The sequence below is a fragment of the Chelonoidis abingdonii genome, chromosome 4 (genome assembly GCF_003597395.2).
Source record: "Chelonoidis abingdonii isolate Lonesome George chromosome 4, CheloAbing_2.0, whole genome shotgun sequence".
Taxonomy (NCBI): Eukaryota; Metazoa; Chordata; order Testudines; family Testudinidae; genus Chelonoidis; species Chelonoidis abingdonii.
The window spans coordinates 134,749,609-134,771,910 of NC_133772.1; the positions used below are offsets into that span (position 1 = coordinate 134,749,609).

Here is a 22,302-nt window from a genome sequence, read left to right on the forward strand (position 1 = left end):
TCTTGTTTTAAGTTCACAGGTTGATTTTTAGAACATATGGGTTTTGCTCTAGAGCCTAAGTTTTATTTTGTTTCATTGATATCCTGCATGGTGCCATCGTTAAGGATTAGCAGAAACCTTGATTCTAATCCCGCTCTTATTCACAAAGAACAGAGTTACAATTTTAATTGTACATTTTAAATGTTTTCCTTCTTCATCTTTTGTGTTTTGAAATTCTGCATTTCAAAAGCAGGATCATTGTTGTTTGGCACATTAAAGCATGTCTCTTTAACGGATTTTCCTTTTAATGAGGAAGAATGGAATTAAGGAGGAAAAACAAATCTGTCTTGAAGGGATTCTCTTTTATCTAACAGTTTTCAGTGCAGCCAATGGTAGAGAGTCTTACACTCATCTGATTTGCAGTCTATTGGACTGTCATTTTTCTGTATTGGGTAACTTGTTAGCATACAAAACATCACTTTCATAAATGTTATCACCAGCAAAGCCCATCTGGTCCTGCTAGTGACAAGGGAATGATTTTAGGTTTTTATGATGTCAGTGAGTTTTCAGCAGTCTTGGACTCATCTGCCAAGCTGTTGGGGAAAAAAAAAAGTTAAGACTATAATTGGAACTCTGTTGGGGGAGAAATCAAATGAATATCTTGCCAACCATATTTCTGCCCATATTTCCTTCGATTAGTCTCCTGATGGTGTGTCCTTATGAAATCTGATTAGAATGAAATGACTTGATTTGTTAAACAGGCAGTGATGACAATGAACATCTGTTTTACTGCTCTAAATTGCATTGAGCTCATAGTAACATTGTCCTTTCTTGATATTACTTTATACAGAGCAGCACAGAAGCTTAACCTGTCCTCGAAGAGAAAGAAGTACCATCCGGCCCTGCCACGCTCTCATGACTTCTCTATCTATGCCACCAACTTTAGTGGCATATTGCAGTTATGCTCTCCCCCAGCACCGCCATGCCTTTTGAGAGCAGTGTCAAAAATCAAGGACAACCCTGGCATTGGAAAGGTAATTGAAGATCTCAGTCTCTTTACAATTTGTTAGCTAACTTTAAAGAGCCATACATTTTAAAGCATAGAGGCAGGGATTGGGTGGCTCAGGAGAGTGGTGCTGGGATATAGAGTCTTGCACATCTGTTTAGATATGACTGCAAGTTGACTCTTGGGTGGCCTATAAAAATGAGTCGGTGGTCTCTGTCCAGATTCCAGTGGACAAGTGACAACTTCATAAAAGTGAAAGGAGAGGAATAAGTGAGAGGAGAAACAGCCCTTCTGCCTCCAGCCCTGGACATCTGGCATCTTTTACAAGTGCTAAACTGTAAATTTTGCACTAATTTTACTTAAACAAAATCAATTAAAATGTAAGACAATTATTTAGTTTTATGTATATTTCTGACATGTTAAAACCACAAGCTACACTGTCTGAATACTTATTTACATAGTTACAAGAGATTAATATTTCAAGATGGACCTACAGTACCTAACGTGCAGAGGAGAGTTAAAAATGCACCTCAAGTAACCATACAAATCAATATTAACATAAATAAATTGTCTGCCTAAGTACTTTTAAATGATACTCAGTTGTATTGTATTCTGTTAAATCAGTGAGTTGAAGGAGATAAACGTTCTTGCCCTTGTATTTTTGCTCAATAGAAGGGAAATGACTACAGCTTTACCCTTCTATGAGAGAGGTTTTTTAAGAGGCTGGAAGTTTTACAGACGTGAATATGATTTCTGCCCCTGATTTTTTTTTTCATATATGTGATAAGAAGCTGGCAGATGAATTTTTCAATGCAATAAATTAGCAAGTAGTTTAGTACCTCTTAGCTAGGAGTCAGTGCCGAGGGAAGGGAAAATTTAAGAGACTGTTTCTACATGCAACATTTGCAACATATGCCATTTACCTTGTCTGCCTCTTCTCCTGCAGACTTAGGGCTAAGTTGTGGCATTAAGTCACATCCTTGTGTTAGGGATAGCGCAGAGTTATGTTGCCTTTGGGAGAGCTCAGCAATATATTGTGTTTTATAAAATACAGTGTCCCTAGAGCTCGCAAATGCTCATGGGGGCTGTTTCTGTGCACCTTAAAGGGCTTCAGACTGTGCATCCTTCCATAGCCAGCCAAATCTGACAGTGGCCTTGCCTTCCTCCCATCCCTTTTGGTGGAGCTGGTAGTATTAACTACGACCACTCATTTTGCTGAGGGGAGTTCTCTTTTGTCCAGTATCCTCAAATAGATAATCCAAATATAACTCATGATCACATACAGGATTCCAGATCAGTAAAATGTCAAGGGAATCCTGCATTTAAGATAATCTTGTACAGATCACTCTTCTGTCCGTAAGCAGAATGGAGCAGAGCAGGGGGCAGTAGGGTGACCAGATAGCAAGTGTAAAAAATTGGGACAGGGGGTGGGAGGTAATAGATGGCATGTGTCTCTGCACGCTGCCCCTCTGAAGGCACCGCCCCCGCAGCTCCCATTGGCTGCAGTTCCCTGTTCCTGGCCAATGGGAGCTGCTGGGGTGCTGCTTGCAGGCAGGAGCAGCACGTGAAGACCCTTGCCTTCCTTCCCTCCCAGGGGCCTCAGGGGCGTGCTGCCTGGTTTTGGGAGTGGCGTGGGGCTGAGGCCGGTAGGGAGTCTGCCTTAGCCCTACTGCACTGCTGGACTTTTAGCAGCTGAAGATCGCGATTGACTGTCAGAGGCTCCAGGATCGACCAGTCAATTGCGATCAACCAGTTGGTGACCACTGCTTTAAGCATTGCTGTAAAGCAGCCCTTCACTGTGAAAACTTTTTAAAAAAACACTTTAAAACAAAATACCTTAGCTGCTTGTAAAAATCATGATTCTGCATAAAGGATGCCTCATTTAACTTAATGACAATAGTCATTGGGCAGAGGAAAAGAATCAGCACGTGTATGTGCTATAACACTTGACGTTTATATCTCCACCCTTCCATATCAAAGTGATAACGAGCAAGTAGTCTTTGGTGGCATTTATCGCACTGCGCTGTAATACTCTTCCTTTATATTTTTCCCTTTCACCTGTTTGTTCTTTGTGGGTGACAGATACAGCCTCAGGCTGATGATAGTTTTCTGGTGATGGTGACAGCAATGGGAATGAATAACCATTTGTTTCTCCCTCATTACTTTAAATATCAATGCAGTTAACAAACAACAAAAGTTGGCAGATGCCTGTAACTTCTCTGTTAACTGAAGAGTCCTGTCTCCTCTTGCCATCATTGTACTTAATACTCTTCCCGCTCATCGACTTCTGCTTTTTCTTGCGGTCTGGAGAATAATACCAGATGGCTCATTCACACAGGGGGATATGCTTTGCAGAAGCTGGACTCTGGCATATATTTTTCTTACTGGAACATCCAACATCTGTGTTTGTGGCTGGCTCCCTACTTTCTTTGACAGTTCCAGAGTCAGCTGTGTGCCTGGCCTCATTGCTGGCTGTGGTTCTGTGTATGTAGCTACCTTGGGTTAGGCAGCTGCTGGAGCAGCACTTTCCTTCCCAACCTCCAATTTCGTGCTATTTTGTTTCATATGGTTAGTCTTGCCTGAGTTGCCTTTAGTTCCTTTAAGTTCAGTGGTTGTTGAGGGTGCTGAATACCTTCCAGGAGGTGCTCCATACATTGCAAGATCCCACCCACAGTGGATAAGATGTGTCTTTAAGTTGAAAATCAAATGTTTGCATTTCAGGCTGGATAATTTAAACACAAGCCAGACGTGTACAGAAAAGGCCAACTCCCTGCATGGGGAGTGTCATGTAACAGACCAATGTGAGTTTTCACTGGGGAAAGTAATGTGCAAAACCTGTGTTTCCCACTATTAGAAGCCCTGTAATACTATGATCAGAATGTTAGCAACATAAACTGTGGTCTTTGATGGAAAGCTAGTAGGAGTTCGGTGTGGAAGGAGCTTTCAAAATCGGACCCTTTATTTACATGATTCAATGAAAACAGTGTGGCTAAAACTTTTGATTTTAGATCGATTCACAGAAATTAGAAATGGAAAACAGACGTAAGAGCTCTAGTCTATGTTCCCTGACTTCCCCCAGGTTCCAGTGCAATATTCTGCCATACAGTACATTTTCCAACACTTTGATATTAAGTCATGTAATAGTATAGGCAGATCATATTCAGCACTGACTTCAGTGGGAGTTCTGTGTTCAGAATGTGCAGTAGGAATCTGCATGTGCAGGGTCAAAGGGGAGAGGCAAATGTTATTGTGAATATAGAACGCTAATTCAACTAGCATAAAAATTACAACTACTTTTGGGGCAGAACATGGCTGCCATTTGGCACGTCTGATATTACCCAGTAATATTTAGGAGGCAAAGTGATTCTTTGCTTCTCCAGCTGAAACTACAGGAGGACATTTTAAGGTAGGGAAAATGGGGCAGACCATCCATGATGAAGTCATTGTGGCTAAACCAGGGATGAATTTGATGCATTGTAATTACCTAATTTGTCCAGGTCAAACCATCCCTGCCCTTCAGTGACCTCAAGTAGCCAGGGCTTTGGTTTTATGTCTCATCCCAAACAAATCAACGCAGGTTCCTCTAGCACCATTCTAGAGTATTTTTAATTCTGATTTTCCCACATCAGTTGCACAGCACCTGTGTTTTTCTCTGTAGGCATGTCATCCCACTGTGGACCATGCCTGACCTTGCTATAGCTAATGAGTTCAGGTGGGACCACGGTTCAAGGTGTTGCTACTGTGATGCTGTCTTAGCAGTCACCATGAGAGCTGCAGTGTAAGAAATGCTGTTGACTATAATTTACAAAGAAACACTGTAATAATTACAGAACATATCTTTTTCTTTGCTGCAGACACTCAGAAGAATCAGCTGCTTTGGTCTTATGAACAGCATGGAATCTAAACATATGTTCTACAGTGAATCAAGCACATAATAATTAAATGACAGTCATTCATTGTATTTTTTGCTTAGTATTCTTTTCCTTGTGAGATACTTCTGATAAAGGACAGAAAGAACTAAAGAAACATATTACAAGTTGCAAGAATTTCTGCTCCCCGAAGTGTATGTATCTCTAAATTATCTTGTCAGATGAAATTTAGCTCTGTGATTGAGCTAGGAGAAAGGTTAGCTTTTTAAACTTCAAAACTGTAGGGGGTTGCAGGAATCCTGGAAAGGTAGTAATGGTTCACATTAGCATATTTACCACCGTTACAGCAAAATGTACCATACCCCAGGATGGCTAAATATTTTTTTAAAACAGATAATTTAATATCAACATCTGGACTTTAAATTCCTTGTTTGATTGTGTATTTCCAAAAGTGACCCATATTCTATGTCATGCCTAGCATGGAAAATCCCTGGTCGCTGAGGCCTCAATTCAGCAAAGTGCTTAAGCATGTACTTATCTTTAAGTAGGTGCTTAAGTCCCATTCATTGGCTTCAAAGTTAAGCTTGTGTTTATGTGTAATCCTGAATAGGGGTGCTTCCTGAATTGGGGCTTCAGTCAATGGGACTTAAGCAGTGACTTAAATTAAGCACATGCTTAAGTGCTTTGCTTAATGAAAGCTTGAATGTCTATCTTAGGTTTTTCTATACTGACTGTCATATTGTAGAATCTAACTGCTTGGGCCCATCATTTGTGACTGAGGAGGGTCCTTTTGCTGGTTGGCTTGATGGAGTTTCTGGAGAGGAGGAGAGGTTCCCCAAACCCTATGAGCTCAGCAAAACCACTGATCTTATGTGAGCATGCGTGTGTGGAGAGTTAGGGGAGAAGCCCAGAGTGCGGAGTAAACTGCGTTAGCTCAGTTTAGGTGCAGAATGAGAGGCAGCTGTTGAGAATTTGGCCTAAAGGTTGAAATTTTCCTTCAACCCAACTGCATTGCTCCTATTCACATGAGTGGGGGGTTCTGCTATGGGCTGATGGCAATATGTGGGCTTTGTGTGGAATGAATATAGTACTTCTTGTAAATTATTTATTAAAGCAAATTTCAAATACTTTAAAAAGCATTTTCATTTCTGTTTTGTTTTCATTGTTTCCAGTGTTCTCTAAGGGGAAACCAGCCCAGATACAGACACGTGGTAGCTCTGCTCAACCTAGCCCACTGTTAATAGCCGTGTGGACATTGTGGCACAGGCAGCTGCCGAAGTACAAGCCCGACTCACTGGCAGCTAGCCTGTGCTGCTCTCCATGCCGCAACATCCACACTGCTCTTTTTAAAGTGCTATGTTGAACAGAGAGAGCATGTGTCTGTCTACCCAGTCCGGGAGCACGCCCCTGGCTGCAGCATAGACATTGCCTTAGGAGTATCTTTTGTTTAATTCCAGAATCATCTATTCTCCCTGTTCATCAGCCTTGCAGCTGGAGAATGTGAATCTGCCCCAGAATGCAAATCCCTGATTTTACATCTAAGTCTTTTGTTTAGTGATAGATGGCCCAATATGTTTCTGTGCCTACAGTGTAAAATTTACGCATTGCCGTAGGTGCTAACAAGTGGCTTGAATTTTCAATAATGTCAGGTGGAGGAAAAGTTTAAACTCTCTTAAGTTATAACGGAAGGGTTTCCTTGGGACCTATGTTTAGTATAATAAGCAATCATCTGCCTCTCCCAGGCAAAAAAAAATCCCATTGCAAATGGCATACTGTATTTTGAACAGAACTTCACTCACTACTGAAAAATGTTATGTAGCAAATTATATATTTTACCCATGAATCTGCCGAAAACACCAGAGTCCAAATCATTTAGTCGAATCCTGCTTAAAAGGCGATGATCCTATGCAGTATGAGTCTTTTAACTGAATCATTTTTGTGGTCTCACTGGGTGTTATTAAATTTAATGTCAGAATAGTGAGAAAGATGTCTGAAAGCCATTTCATATTGTCATTGGAAAGAAGTTAGATTATGCTCAATTTCTGACATTAATGTGCTACTTAAGATAATTTATCATATTGTGGTATTAAAAAGACATCCTTTTTACAGTGGCTGCTGCATAGCATTCTAATTTTGTTATTTTTCTTCAGTGTGGTAGGAAGCCTTTTTCATGCAAAATGTTTTTTCCGGGGTTCTGTTCAACACACTCTTTATAATACTGCATCACTTACAAGAGTAACTTTAAGTGCTTGTCTCTTCCAAAGATCTTGTCAATTTTTTATGTTAGAGTGACAGAATCCTTCTATCTGAGACAATTGATGTGGAGCATTAAGAGGGAGAATTTGAATTCCCAAACTGGTGTCTTGGAAAGGCATATTCATATTTTCCTTCATTTTTTATTTGCTTTAGACATTTACTTTCATTTTTTTCCCCGAACCTATAGTCAAGGTACCTCTAACATGATTTACAGATGATGTAGACTTTTCTTAAGTGTACAGTATACAGTACTCACTTGTTCTTACAATAGTTTGACGAATAACAAATAGGTACTTAATTTTGCCATCTTTATTGCTGCTTGTTTCTAATGACTAAAGCGTTATTTCCAATATACATCATATGTCTTACTAAAAAGTCTTCAATCTACGTATGCAGTTTTGTAGAACCCATGACATACAGATCCCTGCTGAAGGAACATATTAAACACGATGCAGAAAATTATATAAAAATACACTTCTTTCTTTTTTCCCATGTTTAAAAATGGAATAGTTTTGTCTAGTATCATCTGGGAATATAGAATCAATTCTTGCTTAACAGAGGCCATTTTCTAAAGACTACAATATAGAAGTGCTTTTTTAGGTTCTCCCATGGGAGCTCAATAGTTTATGCTTGCATAGCAGTTTTGCATATAAATTTGCTATATAATGGTAGTGGCAGTATATGAAAGGCTTGTTAGAACTACCCACAGTAAACCAATTTTGTAAGGGTTGTATATCTGTCAGTTACAATTAAATCCATGAAAAATATTGGCTCTGAACTAAGACTTTTTAAATTTGATTTACATAGTAGTTGAGAAATAAGCAATTTAATTGGAAAATGGCTAGTAATGAAAATGAATTCTGTGTAATTTCTTGGTGAGAAATCTTAATTCAGAATAGTGTATATATAAATAACTTCATTCTATTAATTTTCTATAACCCACCATTCTGAAAACATTGAACAAAATTAACTTCTCTTTCTGGACAATGCCTGTTATGAATGCAAGTACCCAGGGAATATATATTGACTGTTCAAATATGATATAATGATGTTTATTGCTAAAGACCAAATTGCTTGTTCATTTTAAGGATTATGATACTGTGATCATGCTGCGCATCACCAGAATTTCTAGAATAGATTCCAGTATAATGCCAGTATAATTTCTGAACTACAGACTAATAAAATGTTCAAAGCTCATTTTAATAGCAAGGGCTGGAACTGCAAACTCATACACCAAAATGTTATAATTCTTTTTAGCATATGCTTCCTTGTTTTTCCTTCTTATTCTGTTTAATATTAAACTCAGCATCTCTGTAGGCTCCAGTCCAACTAAGCACTGAAGCACATGCATAACTTTTAAACATGTAACTATGGTAGATCCATTGACTTCAAAGGGATTATGCACGTGTTTAAAGTTATGCATGTGCTTAAATATTTTGCTGAACTGGAGTCTTAATTCCTTCTGTATTCACATTACCAATGAGCTGGTTATTCAGAGAATTATTGTTGTCTTTCCTTGTACATGGCCCTAAGGTTAAACATGTGAAATATTTGGTACCTCTTACTGGTCATCTGGAAAAATAATGGTGTCATTCTCTCCTGACTTGTATATTTTGTAGTGATTGCCTAAGGACACACTTGAAGTCTGTGGCAGACCTGGAAATGGAGTCCAGCATTCCTAGTTCTGTGTCTTAGCCACAAGGCCATCTTTCCTCCCTCTTTGATTTCAATTCAGCCTTGCCATCTTGCTTGATCATGTGGCACAATTCAGTGGGGTCAAGGATATCATCCTCCTCTGCTCTTTCCTATCTGTACAATAGATCCTTTTTCATGACTGGCAGTGGGTAATTCTCTTCTATTCAATCTATCTGTTATAATGCTCATTAGGATTGTGTTATTGACTTTGTTATCTCTTCCATCCCAGTTGGCACCTTTCTTTCTGAATTCACCTTTGGACATCACTTCTATTGGGATGAGAATGCCTGCACTGATGCATCTTCATCCTCGATTTCTACCAGCTTCATATCTCATTGGCTTATGGCTTTGAGCTATCTTCCTTCAACTTAGAATATCCAAAATATATACCCTACTGATTGCTAAAATGAGCAGCCTCAGACAAAACTCCATCTCCATCTTGACCTAGGGCACCAATCTCGTATTCACTCCTACTTTCAGAAACCCTAGAGCTTTGACTTGACTTTTTTTTTTCTATGCCTGTTAATTTGCTACTGCCATGTAGAAATGTTTCCCATGTTCAGCATCGTCTTGACCACTCTTACCCACCATTCCTTTGTCTCAGTTGCTGTAATTCCTTTCTTTTGTGTCCTGCCTAACTTCCAGCTCCAGTCTGTTTCAAACACAAAGGAAAGCCTGGAAGTCAGAACACTGCCTTAGAGTTCTTTCTTGGATCCCTGTGCATTCTGGAATCAAGTACAGACTCTCTCAGATAGGCTTCAGGACACTTCATTGAATTGTTCCACTGCATGTGTTCACCCACATTGCTTCTATTTTCCAGCCCACTCTTTGGGTTTCTTGAACGTGGGGCTTCTTTCTGCTCCTCTTCCCTGTCTCTCCTTAAGCAAGTGGCAGATTTCTTTTCCTCTACACTTGAAAGAACCAACCTGACTTTCTTTGGAAACTGCCTCAAGACTCAGTTTTGCACTCTGGTCTAAGACTCATAACTCTCGCCTACCTGCCATAAAACAAACAAATCACACTCCCAGAGCCTCCCTGATTCCCCATGTGTAACTGTTCTCTACATAAGTGACCTTGGTATCCTATTTTACACCGTGGGCTCAGTCATGCCATTGAGGCACAGACCTCATTGAGAATTGTGCATAGCTACTCAAAGTTCCCTCAGGCACTCCTCAGCACAGAGCGGGAACAGAGGAGTAGATGGGGCTCTACCTGGCCCTGTATCTGTGGATCTGATTAACCTGTGGATATGACCTACTCTTTAGAAATTGGCCCATACTGCAAAACTCAAGGATGTTTTGGATTCCTAGTTTTGGTCTTGAACTGTAAAATAGGAGTCTGGTTCTGATCCGCCCAAAGTTCAAGAATGTTCAGATCTAGAGTTTTGGTTCAGACATCTCTCTCCCAAAAGCATCAGCAACATCTGGGTTTACTGTCTGAAGCCATTCAAATGTTCTGTAATATGTTTTCATATGAAAGGCTGTATATCAGGCTATATGAGAGCTAGCATTTTCATCTACACAGGTGGATTGTTTCTCTCTGGCTCTATGGAGCTTGAATATTGAGCCGCCGTCAGCCTTTGTCTGCTTACAAGTCTCCCTTAAATCTGTAGCTGTACATGCATAAAATAGCCTTTTAAACATTTTTTTTGCACACTTCAGCATCCTTCTACTTTGTTTGCTCTTACATGGTAGAATTGAGTGAATTTCAGCTTGCAGATGTTTGCTTTGATAACCTTTCTTTTCCCTGACTCCTACAGTAGGCTGACAAATAGATAAATGTTAAAGGAAAAAAACAAATCCCTGATTACTGTGAATCCTTCTCCCACCCTAGCCACTGACATTTACAGTCCCGCCCATTGTTGTACATGGGGCAGGCACACCCTGACCTCATGCCGCCCATTTCCAGGGCTTTTCAATTTACTTATTTATTTATTTATTTGTTAAATTCTTCATCTCCTGTGGCATATTCAGGATATGTTTATCATCTTCTTTTCCCAAACACTTTTGATTTTAATAGGATTTCCTTCAGCGATTCTGCTGACCTCCTGATTCCTGCAGAAACATGAATTTGGAAAGTTCAGCAGTTTTAATATTAACCCATGGTGTTCAAAACCCACGAGATCACAGCCAGTTAATTAACAAGATAATTGACTGATTTGCATGATACAGAAGGCTTCATGCTTAAAGAAAAATGAGTTATGTGGATGTGTAGTGGTGTTTTATGTGTGTATTTTGTTTTAGGTTTGTTTGTAGAAATCAAATGGAGGTACAACCTCCCCCCCCATTCTATTTCCTCGTCCAATCATTGCAACTGGCCATGTAGCCAATACTGACACCATCTCTCTCTAGATATATATTTATATCCAACTTATAACTTCTTTTCCTACCCAGTGACACTGAAGAAAACAGTTAAATGTGATATGCGTATTTTTTATAAAGAGGAAGAAAGGGAAAGAGAAAGAAAGGAAGCCACTAGAAATGTTAAACCTCAGCAGCATTACCATATGAGAGAAAATGTCAACATATGCTTCATTTAAAGGAATATAAAATTGGCAAAATCACAGATTGTTCTATGTGTTCCTATAGGGTAGGCTCTGAAACTGCAGCAACCTTAGTCTGCTGTTTGTGTGGTCATTGTGAGTACTGCAAGGGAGTGGGGTGTAAAATAGTTTATGGGAATAAATTAGCATTCCCACATTATTATTATTGTCCTCATCTTTGCTCAGGGGGTTGGCTCTCTCTCTCCTTGTTTGAGCCACTTTCTGAGGCCTGAAATGAGTATTCTGGAGCCAATATATCTTGTCTCGTGTGTTTGTCTCTTCCGCTTTTTTCTCTGTCTGCTGTTGTCTCTCCTTTTGTCTCCTCCTTTCTCTTTCAGACCAACTTTCTTCCCTTCCTACTTATTCCCTCTATCCCACTTCTAGACTCGTTGACTCTCTCATAATTTTACTATTCCATCCAGTGTGCTACTGGTAGTTAATATCTTTGTAGCTAGAAGAGAACCCCATTATAGCCTCTCTCGTGTACATCTAGGGTGTAATTCCAAGCCTGAAATGAACGCTGGTGCACTTGACTCTAGTTAGTTTTAAATTAGCTCACCTACTTGTTTGGTATGCAAGTCACTGCTGCACCAAGGTAGCATTAGATCACCGCTTTTGTGAAAATATTTAATTTTGTAAGTGAATAAATGCATTTGACTGTATTGCAGGTATGATTGCTCCATTTCTACATTTGCTCAGCCATCAGTGTGCATAACCAGGATTGCCCATTTATGGACTAAGGGATTAATGAATTATGAAAGTATGTATCTTGTGCTGAAAGATGGTACATCACATTTTCCCTAGTTAAAATTGCTGTATTTGTGCAGTTGCTTTCAAACTTCTGGTTTGTTTATGCATTTGCTTTACTTTTCTGGGTGGTGATGGCCTCAGGTACTGAAACATGGATTTCTCCTTCACTCCAATTGATTGGGCAGGCTATGACCTCATGATGTCATGTTTAGCTCTGAGGCAATGAACTTGGGTTGTTGGGGTATCATCCACTCTCCTAGTTATGGGTCAAAATGTTTTTTGTGACCGCCAAGCTCCTTCTTCCTGTGTTATTTTCTTTAATCCTTCCCACCTTGTGCTCTCACATCTAGATGACTCTCTTTCCACTGGGAGTGGCTCTCTCCAGAGCACAGCATGGTGTTCCCAGGCGAGTCAGAGGGGGTCACACGAGAGATTCAATGGACTTAATCCTTACAGCAAGGAGTATGCTGCCTTTCTAGTGCTCCTAGATCTTGCATGTCATAAACTCATATTCCTACACAATAAAGCATTGTACTTTAGGTAGACCAGTAATTATGAACCTCTGGGTTGCAATATGCCCGTGAATGACCACACAGGTCTCTAGGTGGGTTGACATAAACCTGCTCCTGACCTTCAGTGCCTTGAATCTGGGCCTGAGATGTTATATGAAACCATGTAACGTGCTGATTCTCACTGTGCCTCCTGTTGTTCTACATGGCCCTTATCACTGCAGTATCTGAGCTCCAGGAAAGTGGGTACAAAGAATACCGGAGCGGCATCTCAGGAGGAACAGTGTATGAGAAGTTGAATGTTGGGATGCTGGAGGACTCCTGTGCTAGGCAGTCAGGAGAGCATTATTTTCCTTTGTTTCTAATATCGTATTCCTCTTCCTTCTTAAGCCACATCTGTATCATAGCACAACCCTTGCAGCTGAGAATATGGACCTTGTCACACCTAAACTGGAGGACCTGGAGAAAATACACATAGCAACAAAGTGTTCTGTGATGTTCCCAGAAACACATGCCCGCATCCAAGATTAGCCCTGAACCCCTTCCTCCCACGTGACTGGTCCATTACTATTGCAGTCCTTGCTCATGCTGGCGAGTGTTTACATGAGAAATTCTTTTCTACTCCCCAGTGAAGTTAATGGGTCCACCCACGAGTAAGAGTTGCATAGTTTCACCCTACATTTTCAGGTGTATGGTCTTTCAACAGTGATGGGTAAGGCATAGCTGGAGTAAAGCACAGCTGAATCACATTAGTTGTCACTTGGATTCATATGTACCTGGGAATAGGAAAATGTGGTTAATCTGAAGTCAATAGTTTTCTGCACACACACAAACCCAGTTGTTATGGACAAAACACTAAAAAAGAGGGCACCTCCCCCTCAATTGCTCTTGCAAGCTTACTTTCACTTTAAAAATGAACATGACCCCGGAGGCGAGATAGACGTAGAATCTGATCCATTATGGTGAGAGATTTCAGTATCCTCTGGCTCCAGAGAGATGGACTTGAAAGGCTGACTTGATGCAAGTAGCTTTTTCTGAGGGTGAAACTCTGTTTGTTTAGGGACTAGCATGCTGCTACTGGAAGTAACGTGCAACTGAGGTCATGAGCAAACCGATTTTCCTTTTATGCCAGCGCCTCCTGTGATCATCTAATAATCGGTCTAAGAGAGAAAGGAAAGTACAGTTTATAGATGCATTTTGAAAACAGCATACATTTTAAAGTTCATTTTAATGAAGTGATTTTGAAGTGTGGTGGTTTTGGTTTTGGTTGATTTTTTTTTTCTCATCAGGAAGGTTATTTACTGAACATTTTGGTGATATGTCAAGGTTGAGGGAAGCACTCCAGCACATAAAGCTAGCTTCATGCAGCTTTTATGGGGAATCAGCCTTGAAGCTGTCACCTGTAATGCACTTTCCCTTTTGAAGCAGCTGTTTCATTTATTTTAAGGTTCACTTATTTTCTAGGACTGTCTTTTCATATTCAGATCAGTACCAAAGAGAGAAGAAAGTAAAGCATTGAGATCAGGAGACCACTTACAAGGGCTAACGTGTTCGGAGGATGCAATATTCCCCTCCATGAAGCCTCCTGTAATGTTTACTTGAAAAATTGGATGTTGTGGGTTTTTTTTTTTTTTTTAAACCTATTCATTCCTTTGGACAAATAGGGGAAAGTTTTATGGGCTAACTTTTGAAAAATATTTCCAGTGATGCCAAAAATGGATATTAACACCCCTGTTTGAGCATACAGGGGTGCCTCATGCAATTTAGCATTTTGAACTGATTGTGCTATGCAAAATAAAACTACAGGGCACCTAAACGCAACCTCCAAAATACCTTAGCCTCAACAGTTAATAAGGACACAGGCCCCAGTTCAGCAGGATACTTAGGGATGTGTCTAACCAAGTCTGTCATTAATCCCACGATATGTCTACACCTCATGCGAGACAAAGCTATATCCCTCCTCCCTCCTGTCCTTGCACTGCAATCCTAAATAATGGCACGACCTGTGCAGTTCTCCTGTATAGTGGACTGCTTGGGTGCCTTTCTGCGCTGCAGTCCATACTGAAGCTCTGGACGGCCTCCAGCACAAAATAAGTGTCTTAAAGGCATAATCTGGCCCTTGATGTTTTGTTTCAGCATCAATTGAAATAGCCGTGGAATGGCAGTTCATTTTCTTTTTGGTTGTTATTTTCTTTCAATGAAAGGGGAAGGGGCTAGGGTTAACTGCTGTTTACACAGAACAAATGTAATAAATTGCAAGGGAGATTTAGGTTGGACATTAGGAAAAAGTTCCTAACTGTCAGGGGTAGTTAAACACTGGAATAAATTGCCTAGCGAGGTTGTGGACTCTCCATCTCTGGAGATATTTAAGAGTAGGTTAGATAAATGTCTATCAGGGATGGTCTAGACAGTATTTGGTCCTGCCATGAGGGCAGGGGACTGGACTCGATGACCTCTCGAGGTCCCTTCCAGTCCTAGAGTCTATGAATCTATGAATATAATAAGAGTCGAAAACTACAAAAAAAAAGACAAAAAGAACATATGCTAATTTTACAAATCGACATAATTTGTTAACAACATTATTAGAACACCACGGTTGTAATAAACTAGTGTTGGAAAGCCTGGAAATGCAAAGCTACGGTTAAAGTCAACAAACAATTGTCAAATGTTAGAAATATCCACAGTCAGAGTTCCACAAGTTTGACTTTCTTTTCCCACCCACTATTCAAAGTTGTCCTGGTGTTATATTTGAGTCAAATCAGCAGGTTACAAGTGTGTGCTATATTTGGCTTGGTATGTATTTTGGATGGTTGATCAGATAGCTATTTAGGCTCTTTGATTCATAGTGGAATGGTTGCTAACAGACTGTTATATCTGGACTCTGTATGGATAATTAAAATGAGAAGTGTTTGGTTTTTATTTACTGTCAGTGGGTGTTTTGAAGTGGAGCAGGCTCATGATTTACACCCATTGTACAACTGGGCACCTGGGGACAGATGCTCAGATGGTGAAAATTGTCCAAACTCCATTGGCTTCAATGGTATTATGACAATTTTACACCAGTTCAGGATCTGTTCCTTAGTGTAGAATTAAACACTGACCAGCAGTGGTATCTCATACATGGCAAGATTTTCCTGTACTTGGATTAGGACATAATGTTACCATTCTGCTTATAATTTAAACATGTCACACAATGTACGTAGAGTCCCACTAGTGGAGCATGTCACTTCTCTAAGTTTGAATCTGCTAGACAGTTGCATACTGAAGATCTAGGGCCTGCTGCCCTGCATCTTGTGTAGTCATTTATACCTGTTGAAAGGGCATGTAAAAGACCATCAGAGCAGAATGGTAAAGTTTCATGTCTACTTTGGACTGGCACTGGGCAGCAGAACACTGGGACCCTGGTGTTTCATACTAAGACTGGGCTTATCATGGAGCTTAATGGAGTTAGGTGTTCAGCTGCCACTGAAGTTCAATGAGATTTGGGCACTTAACTCCCTTAGTTGCTTTCGAACATTGCAGCCTAAGTATCTGAGTTGTCTTGACTAAAAATACACTCCACCCTTAGAATGTTGCATATAGGAGCCAAGTATTTATAGCATTAGAAAATAACCTTTTATGGGTTGGTTTCAAGGTTTGGAGCTTTGAAATTTTTTTCTTTTTCCTTCCTTCCTTCCTTTGATGCCTTTGGCTCCAAAGTGGTCCTAGCTGGGCTGCGACAATAACCATTCCGGCCACCAGTGAAGACCGTAGCAATGAGTTATAGCTGCGAAAGGCATCTGGCCATGTGGGTTACAGCAACAGCACTTTTTTGTATTGGAGGAATTGGACTTAAGATATGTCAGTGGTTAGAAGGAGAGAAAGTGAGAACTCCCAGGACTTCTTTCATACTACATCCTGTTTCATTCTTGGTTTATTCAAACAGCGGTTCAGGAAGGATTTGTTAGTATATTAGGTCACAAAGTCTGTGAACATTAAGGTCCTGATTTACAAAAGGACCTTGCCACGTTCTCCTTTTCTGTGGATACAATTTTTCCTTGAGCATTGATTGTGCCTGCAAATCAGGGGTGTGTGTGTGTGTGTGTGTCGGTTTGACAATGATATTTTCATGCTCTCTCTTTTTATGGATTCTGGAGTCACTCTGAAGTCCAAACGTGACACACGTGCAGATCGGGCAGACAAAGTAATTGGTGACTGTCTTGATCACTATAGCAGTAGTATGATGCTTTTCCCTTGCAGCTAACAATCGATTATTTCTGTCCTCTTCAAAGGCTTGAGAAGCTCTGAGTGCTGTGTGTTGCCATGCTGATCTATTTAACGCAGCTTTCTCAAGATCATCTGGTTTTATTGCACCGAAATGTGTGCTGTTTTTGATGCTGTCCCTGTAATGCTTTCTGAGGTGGCCTTGATTCCGATGTCCTTGTGCCAATTCTCCAAAGAAAATTTTTCTATGGAGTTGATACTCAGACATCCTAATGATGTGTCCGACCCAGCGTAGTTGGGCTTTTATCAGTGTGGCCTCGATGCTTATGGCATTGACTTTTGGAGAACCTCCAGGTTGGTAATTTTGTCCTGCCAGCAGATCCCCATAATGGCACGCAGAGACCGCATATGGAAGGCCTCTAGCTGTTTGATATGCCATTTATATGGTGTCCAGGTCTCACTGTCATAGAGGAGAGATGTGAGCACAAAAGCATTATAAAGTTTGATTTTTGTTGAGAGGGTTATGTTGTGGAATTTCGGGACTTTGTTACGTAGCTTTCCTAATGACTGAGAAGCTTTCTGTATCCTGTTCATGATCTCTTTGTCAAGAGATCCATCATTAGACAGCTAAATGGTAAAGTGAAAATGCACTCTTTTAAAATAAATTTATTGCAGGCACAAGAGTGGAAGCCAGTGCTGAAAATCTGGCAGTAAGGCTGGGTCTGCACTACACTAGGCCTGGTCTACACTAGATGAGATTCGATACATCGATCCTTGATATATCGATCACTACCCACACCAGCCATACCCTAAGAATATGGAGAAGTCCTTCTGAGTCACAGAACTGTTAAAAATGTACAAGTGTGGGGAGCAGGGAATAGTTTACATTAGCTGTAAGTAGGAACTAAAGCTGTCACTTTTCTTGTAACTACTTGCAGGTGAAGGTGATGGTGAGAATTTGTCCCTCTCAAGGACCACATGACACGTCTGAATCCATGTCTTTTCTAAAGGTAGATCCACGAAAAAAGCAAATCACTCTTTACGATCCATCTGCAAGTGGACCATCCAACTTAGGTCACAGGAGAGGAACTGTTGCTGTCCCAAAGATGTTTGCCTTTGATGCAGTATTCCCTCAGGATGCTTCTCAGGTACTGGAGATAAGCATATTACTTAGCAACTCTTTCCGTGGGCACACCATTTTAATTCATGTAAGAGTTCCTTATTGCTTCTGGGGAATTTTGTTTGAGTTAGTATAATTCCTTGGAAAACATGATAATTTATAGACAGTGGGTAAACTCTCACACTGTTTCAATTTATAGACAGTGGGTAAACTCTCACACTGTTTCAATTTAGCCCAGAAGTGAAGCTATATCCAGGGAGATAAATTTGCTGAATGAATACTTTCCCTGTATTTTTAGTGCTGCTTAAAGGCACAGTTGATGTGAAATTTACATTTTTAACTGACTATGTTGTAACCCCCTTTAAATCAATAAGATTAGGAGTACAGCCCCATTGACTTCAGTGCTTTGCTACCTAGGGTCAGATTTAACCATGTGCCTGAAGTTTAGTGCTTTGCTGAGTTGGGACAATGATTACAACTAACCGCATAAGATTACTATAATTGAAAGAGAGCAGGGAAGAGTTTTATTTTTCTCACCTTTTTCAGGTTTATGTTTCACATTTGCCATCACTTCTTGAATAGTCAGTTTCACTGTTTTGTTGATCCTGCACGCCCTTCTCCAGGCTCTGCAAGGCCTGTGCTTATGCACAATAACAGCAGTAGAGCTGAAACTGAACAGGCAGCAGGCAGACATGGACAGAAGGAAAGGGCAGGGCCGGCTCCAGGCACCAGCCCAGCAAGCACTGCTTGGGGTGGCCAGTGGTGGGGGTTGGCACGTCCGGGTCTTCGGCGGCAATTCGGAGGCTGGTCCTTCTCTCCAAGAGGGAGTGAGGGACCCGCTGCTGAATTGCAGCTGAAGAATGATGCGGCGGCGGTAGAGCTGCAGATCACGATTTCTTCTTTTTTTCTTTTTGCTGCTTAGGGCGGCAAAAGCCCTGGAGCTGGCCCTGGGAAAGGGGATATGTTTGGTGAGGTTGTAGTCAAGACTACCAGCAGGTGCAGAAAAAACACTTATAGCAGCTTTAAAACAAAGGATTGAAAAAAAAATCTGGACATAGCCCAACCTTTACATAATTCTCAGGAGAAAATTCAGTTTTATGGAACTCCAAGTAATTCATGTTGAGAGTGTCACTTTACAACTTGAATGAACAAGACAAATTTTGTCTAAAAAACATTTTTCATCCTTTTTATCTCCAGTGTTGGACAAGTGACTATGCATATGGTGGTCCTAATGTCTAGCAAGTGCAGAGAAAAAGGTGTAACTACTTACTCAAATAGATGCACAGGGCAATTGCAAATGCACCAATAGTGCAATCCTAGTGACCAGTATAGTCTGTTTGTACTGAGAGTTGCAATAATCTGCGTACTTGGCTGTGCACAGCAGCTACTGATGGGTTGGGTGCTGCACATGCAGTACGAAAAGGAGATGAGGTAACATTTTGGCCTGACTAAAGTCAATGGCAAAACTCCCATTGTCTTCAGTTGGGACAGGATTTCACTGTGATCTCGGGGCCACACTCTTCAACACTCTCTTGGAGGGCCTTTGAGGTGGCATTTCTCTGCTGTTTCAAGGTGGCTAGAATCAGAGTGGCCAACTTCCATCTGCAGTATCATTGCGAGGGACTGACTTACTGGCATGTATCCATGTTCATTGTTCATTAGTGTATGACCTTATATATTTATACCATTAGTTGCTATATTTAATAAATCATGGCACATATTTCAAATCCTTATATACACTGATAAACAGTTATTAGTACACTTGAGGAATTTAGTGAATTCCCTTTACCAATTATATTATTGTTTCCATAGTAAATGAAAATCAGATACTTAAAAATTCTTATTCAGGGATCTTCAATGCATTTTCTCCAGTATGAATGACTTTTTAATTTCTACAAGCAGTCTTTGGCTAGCTTTATTTCACTGAAGCGGTTACTATTACTGAAGACCCTTGGCTAAGCTATTATACCAGGAGCAAGCTTGGTTAGATAGTGTTCAATTGCTACATTAGTCATAGAATTGATATTCCAAGGGAATTGGTAGAATAGAATAGCAAACTATTTTAGACTGTTATAGCAGCTTTTATTTTTTAAAAATGGAACATAGTTACTAAAATAGGAGAAAAAATGCCATAAAAATGGGCAAAAGTGTTATGCCTCAGAAATATTGAATAATTCTTTTCACATAGGAGAGAAGTAAAGAGTGTATTGTGTAATTTATTTATCTCCAATTTTTCTTTCAGGCTGAGGTATGCTCTGGAACAGTATCAGAAGTAATCCAGTCTGTTGTGAATGGTGCAGATGGTTGCATATTTTGCTTTGGTCATGTCAAGCTTGGTGAGCTCCCAAATTCATTACAGTTAATTACTTTGTCAGTCTGGTAATTACATACTGTCAGCTTCTGGAACAATAAATCTGGAGTATACGAATAGATTAGAATTTCTTTTTAATTAGCTTTGCAAACTTATCATGGTTTATTTCTACAGTGGGATCTTAAATTCTAATTTGAAAAGGTAAAATGTAACATCAGATTAGCTTATGTAGAAACAAGCTTTTAGAGGCATGTTATGTTGAAAAGCAAAAGATCAGAGATACTTTTAAAAATTAATTTGCTTTGGGTTTGAGTTACAAAAATGGTAAAATTAATTGAATAAAGACTACTTGATTAATAATTAAATATATACAAATCATTTTTGCATTTGGTATCCCCAGCTATCTGTACAGCACATGGCATATAATGTAAATTGGCAGCTGCATAAGAAGAAACTGTTTTATGCTTGAAAGATAAGTTTATATTTTCCTTTCCTTTATAGGTAAATCTTATACCATGATCGGCAAAGATAACTCCACACAAAGCCTTGGTATTATCCCCTGTGCAATTTCTTGGCTCTTCAAGTTAATCAATGAACGCAAAGAAAAAACTGGGACTCGTTTCTCTATTAGAGTATCTGCCGTGGAGATCAGTGGCAAAGATGAAAACCTTAAGGATTTGTTAGCTGAAGTAGCCACTGGCAGCCTTCAGGATGGTCAGTCTCCAGGGGTTTATTTGAGAGAGGATCCAATATGTGGAACCCAGGTATAATGGATATTGCATCATAGGCTTTTGAGCCTGACTTTCCTCTGCTTTTTATTTGCTTTTATCTGACAATGATGATAATTTTTAAGATGGTAAAAAATTTTATTGTCTTTAATATATAATCCCTGCTCCCATGGTGTACATATTTGTTTCTCTTATCGCCCTAGAGACTTAGTATGATCAGCAAAAAACATTCACCCCTGCCTTAATTAGCCATTTTTTTGTTTATATTCAAGCTTCAAAACCAAAGTGAGCTTAGGGCTCCGACAGCAGAGAAAGCTGCCTTTTTCCTTGATGCTGCAATTGCTGCCAGAAGTACCAGTAAACCCGAGTGTGATGAAGAAGACAGGAGGAATTCACATATGCTCTTCACTCTTCACATTTACCAGTATCGCATGGAGAAGAGTGGCAAAGGAGGAAGTAAGATCAGTCACTTCCAAATTGGATTTATTTATTTAGTTTTAAATTTAGATTAAAAATAATGTGCAGTATACTAAAAAAGAAGCCCCCCCTGCAAGCAGTTGAGAACCGACACAAACTGTAGTAGAGGTGGCTAATATCTCCTTTGTTCAATTCACATGTAGCGCCATTAATATTTAATTCAGGTATTACCCCATGCTGCATTAATTATTTCTGTTATTTGAATAAATTCTGCATATCTAATCGGATGAGAGTCCTTTTGCTCAGGTGAATGTGTGTATAAATGTTGTTGTCCTCGTTGTTTTAGTGTCCGGAGGACGGAGCCGTTTGCATCTCATTGATCTGGGAAGCTGTGAAAAAGTGCTGAGCAAGAGCCGAGATGGGGGAGGTTCCCTGTGCCTGTCTCTGACTGCCTTGGGCAATGTAATTTTGGCCTTAATTAATGGTGCTAAACATGTACCATACAAGTAAGTAAATTACTGTGTACATTGCCTTAAATATAGCTAGTTTTATCTTGCAAATAGATTAGCAGGCCCGTGATATAATTTATTGCACTCATGTGAATGGAAGCTTGCCTGTCACATATATGGCAACATATATCTGGCCTCTAGTGCAGTGTTTATGACATTTATGTTCATGTAATATATTTTAGAGTCCCAAATGTGTTATTGGTATGCACAGTGGTCTGAAAAATCATATGCATTGTGGCATATACCTAAGTTGGATGAAGGGTATGTGTCCAGTTTGAAAAAATTGCAGAAATATTTTTCTTTTTTTCTGAAATGTTGAAACTTTGAAAAATTTTGGCCAGCTTGTTGAAAAGCAGGAGACATTTTATTTCCCTGTTTTTTTTTTTTTTTTTTTTTTTTTTTTTCATT

At 39.9% G+C, this 22,302-nt stretch overlaps 1 protein-coding gene across 1 annotated transcript in view; it reads left to right on the forward strand.

Moving 5' to 3' along the window:
- Nucleotides 1-22,302, forward strand: part of KIF26A (kinesin family member 26A) — a 140,824-nt gene that overhangs the window by 99,137 nt on the left and 19,385 nt on the right. The window contains exons 5-10 of the mRNA XM_032771622.1: nt 830-1,013; nt 17,748-17,957; nt 20,172-20,265; nt 20,742-21,004; nt 21,241-21,424; nt 21,732-21,891. Coding sequence (XP_032627513.1) covers nt 830-1,013; nt 17,748-17,957; nt 20,172-20,265; nt 20,742-21,004; nt 21,241-21,424; nt 21,732-21,891 — 1,095 coding nt within the window. The remainder of the gene's footprint in view (nt 1-829; nt 1,014-17,747; nt 17,958-20,171; nt 20,266-20,741; nt 21,005-21,240; nt 21,425-21,731; nt 21,892-22,302) is intronic.